The sequence below is a fragment of the Osmerus eperlanus genome, chromosome 10, assembly GCF_963692335.1.
Source record: "Osmerus eperlanus chromosome 10, fOsmEpe2.1, whole genome shotgun sequence".
NCBI classification, from domain to species: domain Eukaryota; kingdom Metazoa; phylum Chordata; class Actinopteri; order Osmeriformes; family Osmeridae; genus Osmerus; species Osmerus eperlanus.
Window position 1 is genome coordinate 10,983,770 of NC_085027.1, and position 13,360 is coordinate 10,997,129.

General features: G+C 40.3%; 2 protein-coding genes across 3 annotated transcripts; both read left to right on the top strand.

Moving 5' to 3' along the window:
- The first annotated feature begins 107 nt into the window (after window positions 1-107).
- LOC134027984 (isocitrate dehydrogenase [NAD] subunit alpha, mitochondrial) lies at window positions 108-4,343 on the top strand. Of its 2 annotated transcripts, none has more exons than XM_062471271.1 (11): window positions 108-235; window positions 589-651; window positions 821-904; window positions 1,026-1,140; window positions 1,473-1,660; window positions 2,364-2,497; window positions 2,615-2,717; window positions 2,811-2,875; window positions 3,065-3,149; window positions 3,429-3,581; window positions 3,850-4,343. In XM_062471271.1, the coding sequence occupies exons 1-11, from the start codon at window positions 209-211 to the stop codon at window positions 3,931-3,933; spliced, it is 1,101 nt and encodes a 366-aa protein (XP_062327255.1). In that variant the 5' UTR covers window positions 108-208; the 3' UTR covers window positions 3,934-4,343. The 2 variants fall into 2 exon arrangements, with proteins under 2 accessions (XP_062327255.1, XP_062327254.1); XM_062471270.1 differs by having other exon boundaries at window positions 162-247.
- A 300-nt stretch (window positions 4,344-4,643) lies between these two features.
- On the top strand, window positions 4,644-12,408 carry rab8b (RAB8B, member RAS oncogene family). Its single transcript, XM_062470842.1, has 8 exons — window positions 4,644-4,868; window positions 9,010-9,070; window positions 9,473-9,533; window positions 10,821-10,898; window positions 11,168-11,257; window positions 11,384-11,449; window positions 11,564-11,614; window positions 11,736-12,408. The coding sequence occupies exons 1-8, from the start codon at window positions 4,745-4,747 to the stop codon at window positions 11,826-11,828; spliced, it is 624 nt and encodes a 207-aa protein (XP_062326826.1). The 5' UTR covers window positions 4,644-4,744; the 3' UTR covers window positions 11,829-12,408.
- The last annotated feature ends 952 nt before the right edge of the window (window positions 12,409-13,360 follow it).

Here is a 13,360-nt window from a genome sequence, read left to right on the forward strand (position 1 = left end):
ATTGCTGTGCGTAATATGTAGTACGTAAAATGTCCCACTTGAACCTTTTCAATCATAAAATAACGTTTCAAAAGCAGTTGCACTTAACGTGGGTTATATAATTTACTGGCAACCTTGTAAAGACTCGAGACTGGACTTCCTGTATGTGACGACATCAGCTTACACTCCGGAATCTCTAGAACAGCAGTAGTAGGACCAAATCACAAGTATGGCTGGGAACGCGTGGAGGTCAATGGTAAGAAAATCTGTATGCCTTAATCAATTACGCCACTATTACCTTCATTTTTTTCTATTGAATGTGGGTGTATAGGGTCTCTTCCACTTCGGTGCTTGGTGGCCTCTGAAATGAAGTATGCTGTCCACTAATACTATGTGAGGCCTATTCTGTGCGTGTCCTTCAGTGTCACCCAATATAACGTTTGCAATCTATGTGCTATGACATACCGGTCTGATTGTTTAACAAAACAATGTTTTTGGGTAACATGTTTTCATGTTGCTATGCTTGCCATATGTACTGTGAGTATCATATATCTGCACGCTAGACTTAAGCGATCTATAACCTTCCGTTTGTTCTTGTTCTCGCTTCAGGTGTACCAAGTCATTGGGGCTCTAAAGAGACCTTTAATAGGTTCGAAACCTTTTTCGAGGGGGGTAAGTCAACTTGCATGCTTCTCAAGGGTTCTAGAACTTGCACATAGGTCTAGTGTGTTTGCTTGGTGGATGCAATGTCTTCTCATTTGCTTTGCATCTGAACAGGTCCCTGCTGACTCAGTAATCCTATAGAATGTAAATAGACGGGACTATAACTTGCGTTCCACAGATCCAAACGGTTACACTCATTCCTGGAGATGGGATTGGTCCAGAAATCTCATCAGCCGTCATGAAGATCTTTGAGGCGGCTAAAGTACGTTTTGAACCACCAGCTCAGTCCATTCTCACAGACTGTAGGCTAGACTTCATAAGAGAGTAGATGCATCAACAGTTCAGACGCTGTTATAAAACAATGCATAATATTCCTTCCAAAGGCTCCTATTGGGTGGGAGGAAAGGAATGTAACCGCCATCAAAGGACCTGGAGGCAAGTGGATGATTCCCCTTGATGCAAAGGAATCTATGGACAAGAGCAAGATCGGTTTAAAAGGTACCTGTATGAAAAGTGCAATCCTCAGAATGTCTCTCTCTCCACTTATAAACCAATGATGATACTTCCAGCCCCTTCTTAATGTCCCCACAACACTATTACCATGAGTCCAGTCGTTATTATGGGTAAAGCTGGTAAAGCACTTAACATGATATCAAGAGGTCCCAGGTTAAAATTCCCCTTATCTGTTGTTTTGAATAAAATATGCTAAATGAATGCATTATTATTATTTTTTATTGGTATTGTTAGTTTGTATACATTTGCATTAATTATGTTTTATCAGTAATGAGAAAAGGAGCCAAGTGGAACTTGACATTCCTTACTTTTTAAAGGGCCCTTGAAGACCCCCATTGCTGCAGGTCACCCCTCCATGAACCTGCTTCTGAGAAAGACCTTTGACCTGTACGCCAACGTGCGTCCCTGTGTTTCTATTGAGGGATACAAGACCCCCTACACCGATGTCGACCTGGTCACCATCCGTGAGAACACTGAGGGAGAGTACAGTGGGATTGAGCATGTGGTAAGGACATTGTTTCACGCCATAAATTAATAGTGTTGATTTTTTTTACAAAGACAAGTCGCTGATGATTTTATGATTTAATGTACAAGCTGGACAAGTGATGGGAAGCCAGCACAGAACCTCATGGCTTGTAGGCAGCTGTATCAAATATGTTTTTCTAGTTGTTTAGGACTCATCATTGTTTAGTTGTCAATAATTGTGTTCTCATAGCCTTTTACACTGTTCCAGCTGGATTTGAAAGGGAACACATAGGTTATTCCTCAGGTTGTTTCCTAGGTAAGGTGGAACAGCTGAACGAACCAGCCCATTGTCTGAAACTTGCTTAGTGCTTAAAAGTAGTTTTAACAAGATTCCCTTCTGTATGTTCATCAACTTCTGCTCTCCAGCTTGTCCTCCTTTGCTCATTTTGTCATCATCGAGTGGTGGTTGATGGTGTTGTATGTCATTGTTCAATGAATCCTAAAATCACTCCCTGCCAAATCCTATTGTAGTGTTGAGATGTATTTCCCTCAAATCTAAGGACAAATTTACCTTAACATTCTGTTATTGTTGTCTTGTTCCGTTGCTCAGCTGGTATGCCACAGTTATCGCTGTCCCTTGAACATGTCTATGGCTAAGCCAATCCTCCTCCTCTTACAATGTAAGAATGCAACATATTCCATGGTAACATTTGTGTCATATTAACATATTCTTTCTGTTGTAGATTGTGGAAGGAGTGGTGCAGAGTATCAAACTGATCACTGAAGATGCTAGCCGGCGTATAGCTGAGTATGCCTTTGAATACGCCAGGAACAATCAAAGAAGCAGCGTCACTGCAGTACACAAAGCCAACATCATGTTAGTATGACAAGGCTTTCATTTTATTCCGAGAATACATATTAAATGGCTTTCAAAGATTAATAGATTACCACTAACTAAATAATTGATTTAATTGTGCTTTATTCTTTTGAACAGGCGCATGTCCGATGGACTTTTCCTGCGAAAATGTCGGGAGGTGGCAGAGAATTTTAAGGACATAAAATTCACCGAGATGTACCTCGACACAGTGTGTCTTAATGTAAGACCAACCCCATATGCAACAATGTAACTGTTAAGTGTTTCAATTAGTTCAGTTATCTGATCTCAGATTTCAAAATTCTTTCTCTTTCAGATGGTACAAGATCCTACTCAGTTTGATGTGCTTGTGATGCCCAACCTGTATGGTGACATTTTGAGGTCAGTGTTCCTTTGAATGCCTGTACATTGAATTTACTAAAACTATTAAACACATTAATAGCTTAAAAGAGCTTTGATCTTATCGGCCTAACCTCGGCTTGTTTATTTGTGTGCATTAATGTCACTATACCATTCTGTTGAAGACTGTTATTACTGCAGTAGTAGATAGTGTATGTATGTCTGTTGCAGTGATCTGTGTGCTGGACTTATTGGAGGTCTGGGAGTTACTCCTAGCGGCAACATTGGAGCCAATGGGGTCGCCATTTTTGAATCGGTTTGTTTTGCGCTATTTGGGCCGTTTTCATTAATAGTTCAATTGTTTCTTGAACAAATGCAAGACACTGTTTTGTCAACTTCTTTCTTGTACACTGTTAAAAGTCTTATCTTTAGTCACATGAAAAGTGACCAATAACATGGCCATTGCATACCCATACGAGTCACATAATAGCCTTGATTCCAGCCAGTCAAATTATACATTATATTTAGCAAATTGGAAAAATGACTATTGAGTTACTACTGTAGTAACTGACACTTATGTTATTGTGGCTTCCAGGTTCACGGGACAGCTCCCGACATAGCAGGACTGGACATGGCCAATCCCACTGCTCTGCTACTGAGCGCTGTGATGATGCTTCGCCACATGGGTCTCCATGGATACGGCAAGAAGATTGAGGCAGCTTGTTTCGACACCATTCGTGACAAGAAGGTGGGTATTTATCTGGCAAAATGTAATACTAAATTGCCTAAATTAGTTTAATATTTTTAGTAAATTGCTTAGAATACTATGATACTTTTAGGAAATAGTTGAATACATTGTCTAGATTAAAACAATCGTGAGTTGTGGCTTGACATTTTTTGTCAAACTGGAGACATTGCTTTTATCTGATATCGGCATCAGTAGTTTCCATGGACATGGGTGGTATAGCATTGGTGATTATTGAAGGGATAAAAGGTTCATGTTTTTTCCTCTTCAGGTACTGACTAAAGACCTGGGTGGAAACTCCAAGTGCTCCGAGTTTACAGCTGAGATCTGCCGTAGAGTGCAAGATATGGACTGAAACTGCTGCTAATTCACTGTTTGTTTAATACATGACAGTACATGGGTGAAAAGTTGATACAACTTGTGGATACAAACTCAACAAAAACTTTCACTAATGAAAATCATTCTTAAAATATATGTACGCACAACTTGACTCACATATTCCAAAATAGTGGGGGACATTTCAGACATCTAACTTATATTTGGTTAAATATAATAGCAGTCCTCTGCATGTGTTGTCTGACAATTCTGATAGATATTTGCTATTTTTTTTAATGGTAAATGTTACTGCTTAAATATCCACTATTTATTATTTCTACTTACTTTCTCTGGATTTTATGTACGAAATGTATCAATGTATCAAAGCAGCTGCTTTCAGTTCAAGAGTTCCATATATAAAGATAACTTGAAAGACAAAAAAGGATTCATGTCATTTTGTCAGACCCACAGAAAGTTGAAAGATGTAGGCTATGACCATTATGTATGCAAATTAAGCAATTTAAATGAGAAATACACTAATAAAGTTATAATTTTTTTTAAGCGTTAATAAATTATATTTCATGACAAAACTTTAAAATTACCTGGATAAGCGGGATAGAAAGAATAAAAGCAAGGTTTAAGAAACGTTTAAAAAAACATTCTTACCAATCTGGCAACCCAGATGACAAGGATGCGCCCGCCTCTTATGTGTTGACGTCATTAAACTCACATTTCCCTGTTTCCTCTTTACTGTATGGTTACAGTGTATCAAAGAGGTGTAGCTAGCTGGACCAAAAGTGTCCAGTTTCGTTAGAGACAGTCAAATCAAAGGGATTGAAGCGAAGGAGGATATGGCAAAAACATATGATTATCTTTTTAAACTGTTACTAATTGGAGACAGTGGAGTTGGAAAGACATGTCTCCTGTTTCGATTCAGCGAAGATGCATTCAACACTACCTTCATATCAACAATAGGTCAGTTTTCTGTCATTTATTCATATAAATTTAAAATGGAGTTATGTTACTTACATAACGGTGATGAACAATGGGAAGCAAGCTAAAGGACAGCTGAGTGTTTTGTCTTACGTTGTCTTTTGACCATTGTGTGCACGTTAAAATAGTATGAGGAACGAGGCCCTCGCCTGTCTGCAGAATAAGCACGAGTTGTCAGAATGAATTTCATGAATTTAAGTCAGAGGTGATGTTTCGTCTAGCAACGTGCAAAACGGAAACAACCAGTTATTGTCGTGTAGCTTATCCTTACCTGTTGGATGTGTACTACAGGTAGACTTGTGGGCAGAGCCCTGGTAGAAATAATGCACATTTGATTGTTTCTTCTTACTGACATCAAAGTTGGGTTTCATACAATTGAGTGTTAGAATTTCAAATAAAGGTAAAGGGAAATTAGACCTAGTTACGAGGAAAATAAGAAACATTCCATTGTTCAGTTAAGCCTTCTTGAAGATGAAATATGCAGCCTGCATTAATTTGAAGGAAATTAGGCAAAAAAGATAACTATGTCACTTTGTTTCATGTGCATTATTGGACAAAACCAATGTATTCTCACATTAGAATCCAGATTAAAAGTGGGCTAGTTTAAATAATTATTTTTACTAGAATGGCAGGAAGGTGTTGGTTACTTGTGTTGATTTGAGTAAAACTGCCTTTCCCTTTTATTTATTTTTTTTGTTCCCATGACTTTACTTCACTTCATTGTTCACTTGTGAGCTTATACATCTATCATAAAAGCAGGTTATTGAAGTCTGTCAGAAAGTTAATCTTTGTAACCCAAGAACACAAAGTTCACTCGAAACTAACATCTATTGATTTGGTAAATCATCATCTTAAAAAGACAAAGCTAAAATGTGATTACAGTTGATCACCACATTCATTGTAAAACAGACTCCTTTAGTGAAACAAGGGTTCAATATTCTACCTCCAAAGAAGTTGACTAATGTAAAGTCAGATTTAGCTCATGATTTAACTCAGACTTGTAGACTTTCCTCTGCGTCAGAGTAGACAGGTGGTTGAGTTTTTTCAGGTTTCTATGTCTTTAGTCTTCCTGAAACAGGAAGTGTGAAGAGGCTCTTTCTTTCAACAGGATGTTATATGAAGATAGAGGCTTGCTCTAGCCCTGTGCCACAGTATAAGCTAACCACAGGTACAGCACATGCACATGTAAATGTGATGTCTGTTTAGGTGGTTCCTGTGGTTAAAGTTGCTCAGACACACATTTAGTTTCACTTCAACCAAATTGGCATGCCCAAATTGGCATGCTATGACAATTGTTGACATAATAAATTGAAGTATTGGTATAGCCTACGTTTCTAGGGTGGGTGACTTTCTCTATTCACTGATTTGACCCAGAGACATTAATGTGTAATCTCCTAATCAGCGTTGATGTGCTTCTTACTAAGGAAAAAAAATCTTATCACACCGAAAACATTCTCGTTGCTAAGTAAGTCCTATATCCTCAGGATGAGATGGAGGCTCCAGTTAGAGATAAACTATTAAGCTACTGGATAGCTGTTAGGCAAACCCTTCCTCCCACCTCTCCACTAAACCAGCTGCTACTGTAGGGCCACACAACAACCATAATGATCCCATCCTATTCAAAAGTGTCACAAATGTTCAACTGGACAGCTGTGCTGTTCAAAACGGCACTGTACAGCATGAGTATTGGGAACGTTGTATGACTAAGAGGGTGAATATCTAATGATCTCCCACGATTCAAGTCCGTCCAACAATGGTCTGTGGAAACAGAAGCCGTACTGTCAGAAATCTGCTTTGAGTCTCGTGAGTGTCAGCTGACCAGCTGTTGTGTTCAGGGTTGGGCTTTATGTGTGTGTGTCCGTTATGTGTAGGCTGTGTGAGTGTGTTTGCATAGTTGTATAGGCTAGGCCATCAGTGTGTGTGTGTGTGTGTGTGTGTGTGTATAAGTGTTAGTGTATGTGAACGAGCAACAACGTGTGTTTGTGCAGCCTGTGTGGGTCTGTGTGTCACTGTGTGCTTATCCCACATTCTTCCGCCTGTTGGGGAGCTACCAGCCGGTCTGTCACATCCCTTCCTCTTTGTATAAAACCCTGAGAGGAGAGGTTAGTGACCTTGGGGCCGGCTCCGCTGCAAGCTTCCCTAATGACCACCACCAACCAGGTTCTTCTTCCTGGACAGTGACTGAGGGTGGAGGGAGGGAAGAGGGAAGCTCTGACCGCCAGTAACCCCCCCCCCCCCACACACACACACACACACCCCATGCTGTGGAATCAGAACCACCCACCAACACTGCATGGACACTCTGTCTTTCTCCCTGGTGGAATGCTCCAGCCAAGCCCCTCACAAAAGAACGGAAATTGAATCACAGCCATTGGAATTCACCCGCTGTGGAGTTGTTTCTAAATAGTGAATTCTCCTCATTGTTGTTTTTTTTGCTGTTGTTGCTTGTTCTGAAAGGAAGATGGGCAGATGACAATTCGTCCCATCCTTGACGGGAGTTTTACTCCCCTAATATGAGTTTAGGATGACTGATTGGTGAGGTTGAAACAAAGCTAGCTAGTCTTCATCCTCTTGGAAGATGGATTTTTCTGTTGGTGCAGGAGAGGAAGTTTGATACATTTGGTGTTGTGAGGAGTGTTTCAAAACCTACTGTAGGCTAATAGCACAGCTATTCTGTAGGTTTGTCAAGCCTAATTTGGGCCAAGACCCATGCTCATTATTAGATAGTATACATAATGCAGTTTGGATTGGAATTCAATAATTATCACAGATGATCTGAAGTGAAGACATTGTTGTTAATTACATGTTTTTTAACCAGTTTTTGCTGCAGCCCACTACTTCCTGTCAGAGCTGCTTTGACCTCTATTTGTCATGCAGCACCGGAAGCCACAGGACCATCTCATTATGCTTTAATATGGACACTTGTTCCAGCCTTCGACTGATAATTGACAAGGGTCCTCTCAGGTTACCCACCAATGACATGCTCTGTCCTTTCCCATGGTCTATTTTAATGGCGGCTCTTTTCTGTAAGACATTGAAATGTACGAGGGTTAGCCAAACGCAGAGCAATAGTGCTAATAGTGCTTTGGAGTAATTGGCAAGATGCTACCAAATTTTATTTGCAAGCAATAGCTTCTCATTCTCTCTCTCTCTTTCGCTGACTGTCCCACTCTCACCAATATGGCCATTGTTAGTGGAGATCTTTCATGAAGCAGACAGCTGTCCAGGCCAGGGCCAGGGTTCCTGCTTTATTTAGCCATGTCAGTTTTGGGGCCAGTGGGTGTCAGAGGGGTTGAGGATGCCTGACAGCCCTGCATGCTCTCTGTGCCGGGAGAACCAGGAGAGATCATCACCAAGCTAACAGCATTCACTTGAGCACTTGGAGGTTAGGGTGGACACCCTGGCCTGCCTGTTGCTGCATTGGCATGACTATCAACTGACATCAGTGGACGTGCTCTCATGTTCTGTCCCCCACCTGTAGTTTTGTCAGAAGTAAGAAAAATATAGAACTTACTAAGGTGTGTGTGTGCATTCATTACACATTGCTATATGTGAGTATGCATACCCTAAAGTCCACACTGGTGATGTGTTGGTGTGTAATGGAGCTGGGCAGTGTGTTATATGAGCCTGGCACTGTGGGCCTCCCTCAGGCACGCAGACCTTTAAGCCTGATTTTAGACTTTCCCCGCAAGGGATCCCCCTGAGCTCTGAATGACTCCAAAAGTTGTGTGACCCAATCACACTTGTTGTACCCACTTCTTATCCTTTCCAACATTGTGGATTGGAAAGACTTTGACGTAACATCCCTGTGCTTAAATTAGGTCTGAACTGTTTTATCTGAGGCAACCAGATTGAGGTACTGGTGTGCTATGTGTTTGTGCTTCTGAACCAAAATGCACCAAAACAATTGACATTGATGCACAGGAGGCAAGAGATCAGGGTGAAATGTGAGAAAATAACATTGTTTTATTAGGCTGATTAAGCTAACCCAGGTGCCTTTGACTGAGACAGTTAGTATTGGATATATGTAGTGTTGTTTTAGCACTCGTTTTTAGATGACTTAGACTTCTTGTTCTTAATTCACATATCTATTGATTCATAACTTTCCTTCATTCCATTACAGGTATTGACTTCAAAATCAGGACAATTGAGTTGGATGGGAAAAAAATCAAGCTTCAGATATGGTAAAATGTCTTTATAATCTTTCTCGCAAAGACCATTGATTGATATAATTTGTATGTACAGTATACATTCTGTTACAGTAGCCATCCAGACCACATAACCAGTACTAGTTGAATCATTTGCCAGCAGCGTTAAGTAAATCTGATACATAACACAGTACAGTGATTGTTTGTGTAGTTAGGTTGATGATGATGTAGATTAAGTGTGTCTATGTGGGGGGGGTTTGGGTGTGTACATGAGTTTTGGCTGTGTGCTTGTCTGCATTTACGCTCTTGCAAATTTGTGTACATTCTCTTGACCTACTTATCATTGGCAAATTCACATATGCAAAATATCCCTGTCAATGTCTGTTCCAAGCATGTACATTGTGTTTCGCCCTTCTTATACACTCTCTTCTCACACAGGGACACAGCTGGCCAGGAGAGGTTCAGGACCATCACAACAGCCTATTACAGAGGAGCGATGGTAAGACCCCACCCCTCCTATTCACTCATTGGACATAGTATCATTGAAGCAACCTTTTAGGTCTGTTTTTTAGATGAGCCATATCAGACAACGGGACCTAACCTGACTCAGATTGGTATTGAGTCAAACATAGTCCAACTATTCTCCGGTGGATGTTCTGTCATGTGTGTGTCCCTCCACATGTGTGCGTGTTCCATGACTAGTGAGATTAATTAATTATTAATTATTTACTGATTTTATGAAAAGCACTTTGAGCTGCAATTCTTGTATGAAATGTGCCATATAAGTAAAGTCTTATTATTATTATTATTAAGTAGGTTTCTTTGTCTAGTCTACACTTAACACAAATGAAGATCTAAAATGCTTGTTTTAAGCCCAGTCAATAGATAAAGACTTACAGTATGTGTTGCGTTGAAAGTTATAGAGACCTTTTAGCTTCTGGCATTTTCACAGAGAACATATACAGACAAAGGTCACAAAACATAGTCCAGACGAGGGACTGCTAAAAGGTTGGATCAGAGTGATGTGTTTAGAAAGCTAACACCCCTCGGTTTTCTGTTCCTCTCAATATGTTACCTTGGTATCACAAGCTCACAGTCCTGACTTATTTCTCTATCAACAGAGGCAATAACAGATAAACCATTCACCCTCAATTCCTATCTCCCTCTCAGGTATTTGAGGAGCAAAACTCATTTTTAGTGCTGTAAAGCGTTGTTGGTGATCATGAGCTCATTGTATATATATGAAACACATGTTCTGAGTGAAGAAACACACGTGACTGTGGAGTTCCCGCCCTCATCCCCCTCACTGCAAGATACTCGACCAAGAAATCCCCCCAGTTGATAGTGTTGTTCCTGTCGGGGCTGTGCATATTGTTCCTTCATGTTGGTCACACCCTCTCAATCCTACTGCGCTTGGCCTCTCTCTGGTACGCCTCCCAGCTGGGCCTTTTCACTTCGTTTATTCTGTGGTCAGTTTAACCATTGTTGTGTTCTACAAACAGAGAACAGAAATGTAATCTAATTCCCTGCGTTTCATTCCTGAAAGGTTCTGAAATGCTCCCTGAGTTGTGTTGGGGACTTGTGTTAGATTATATAAATTTTGGGCTTCATAAATGGTCTTGTTTTGCCATCGTGGGACTTGACAAGTTTAAAGACATATAGCACCGGAACAGCACAGACATCCTTACTGGGTCATGGTTTGAAGGCTGAAAGGTTGGGCTTTTCCTGTTCATACCCCAATGTGTGTCACTTCCGCTGACATCACTTCCTTTCCTTTGTCCTGCAGGGCATAATGCTGGTGTATGACATCACCAATGACAAGTCATTCGAGAACATCAAGAATTGGATCCGGAACATAGAGGAGGTAAAGCTAATTAGCAAGGCTAAATCACCACTGTGGAGCAGTTGCAATGATCCTCGAGAGGACCCACAAAAAGTTTAATTTCTTTATACTATGTTGCCATCTTCTGAAAGATTTGGGTATTGCATCTAAGCACCTTTGAATCTCGGTTTCAAATGAACCTAAACAAAAAGGCGGTCATTGAACATTTCTCTGGGGGGGGGTTCAGGTGAAAGATGTGCTAGTCTTTATCAGAGACAGCTACGTAATGGTTCTCTCTGTTCCCCTCTTAGCATGCTTCTTCAGATGTGGAGAGAATGATTCTGGGGAACAAATGTGACATGAATGACAAGAGGCAGGTGTCCAAAGAGAGAGGAGAGAAGGTACGCAAGGTTCATTGTGGCACATTTTCTTTTGCAGTGTCTCGTAGTTTGATTGATGACCATTCAAAAATATTTCGGTTGATGATTATGATCGTTTGGTCTTAACATATGACTCAATCTACACAGTTGGCAATTGACTATGGGATCAAGTTTTTAGAAACCAGTGCAAAATCCAGCATAAATGTGGAAGAGGTGAGTTCGACTGTTCATCATCTTGTAGTCCTGTGTTTGTATAGAAAGAACAATTTGTAGTTTATTGTGCAAGCCATACACTTTGACCAGTGTCTTTGTGTTTTATTGGAACAGGCCTTCTTTACCCTCGGCAGAGACATAATGACAAGACTCAACAGAAAAATTGTATGTTTACGGCCCTGTTTACGAGCCTCTTTACAACCCTTTTCAGACAAGCTCAGAAGTATAAATAATAATAATAGTTTTTGTCCACTTCACATTTCATGTCACTGTCTCTTTTTTCCAGAATGACACAAATTCTTCAGGAGGGGGTGGACCCGTCAAGATCACAGAGAACCGGTCTAAGAAGAGCAGCTTCTTTAGGTGTTCGCTACTCTAGTTGCACAAACTCCACAGACTATCACAGCCTCCACCTGCTCCTCCTCTTTCCACACACACATACATGAGCACATAAACACACGCTCAGTGGGCCTGGGCAGGGCTAATCTCCTGGTTGCTGCTCTTCTATTGCTGCTGAGAAGCTGAATGTTTTGCAGCCCCCACACTCCCTTGAAGAAATGTCTCTTTTTGAGAAAATATACAACAAAAACTAAAGAAAAGGAATGCTCATCATCATTTACTCTGTTCCCCCTCCCCATGCTCAACCGCCCTTCCTTAGACTTAACAGTTGTTCCCCTCTCCACCAGACGTCCTGTGTGTGACCTCCTCCAGCTATGACTGACAGTTAATGTCCCCTTCCACTTTTTTCGAATACCCATTTGGGATACCCATTTGGAATACCCATTTGTGTTGATTTACTTTTCTATTTATCTAAAGCTGCCTCCCCTACTTAAGTTTTTGCACAGTGCAATAAAAAAAATTGTGAAGATCGGCCCCAGAGGGTCCGTCAAGTTGCTTTGTATTTCATCTGCCTGCCTCTGAAGAGGAAAATCAAAAATCATGACTGAAGAATGCCTGTGGTGTTGAACACGTTGACATGCATTGTACATCTATCCTTGCATTGATACTTTTCTAACATCATTGTGAAGTCCCTGGATGCTTGTAATGTTTTATAGAGAGCGTCCACATTTCGGAGGGGATTGGTGTGGAGCAGAAACTGATTTTTACCACTTCTGACAATACAGTGAGGGTTGAAAGAGGTTATTTTGCACTTTGACTAAGGTTTCATGTCGTTTTGACTGTAGGATCATTATTGTAATTATTGCTACCTTTTCCCCTCAATCACTGCACTGTATTAGGACAGGCTCTATATTACACTGTAGAACAAATATGTTTATTTCCATAATGTGCAATACTACATAGAAAGTCTTCCCTGACCACAGCCCTCTGTATCGAAGACTGATTAGACTGTAAATCTTTGACCAAAGCCAATGTCTATTTAACACCTGTGATTTCAGAGTTTGACGTAGCGATATCCAATACTTAAGTGTCTTTAAAAGCCTTGAATGTTTTTGTGTTGGATCTTCAGCATTCCATTCACTGAAAATGGCCTTGCTAAAAGGGTTGAGTACTGTTTTTGAGTCAACAGTCCTGAAACAAAAAAACAATAACTTTTGTAGCAGATATTGAAGGAGCAGCGTGTGTAAACCTCTGTAGTGAACTGTTATGTGTTTAATGCAAAATTTGTTATCTTAACTATGGTATTATATTTTTGTATTATATTCTGTAAAACTTTGGACTCACATTTTACTCTTAAAGTACTTGTGAACCATAGGAAAACCACTTAATGCATGCTTATATTTGCGCATTGATTGCAGAAATAAGTTGGTGAGATTTTTTTACTGTTCCTATTATGATAGTATTTGATCACTCTTAAAATATTCTTCTTCTATTCCTTAAAAAAATTGTTAAACAATTGTTTACAAAACCACTGCAGCAGTATTACTTTATCTTTGTGCTGTGTGTACTGAC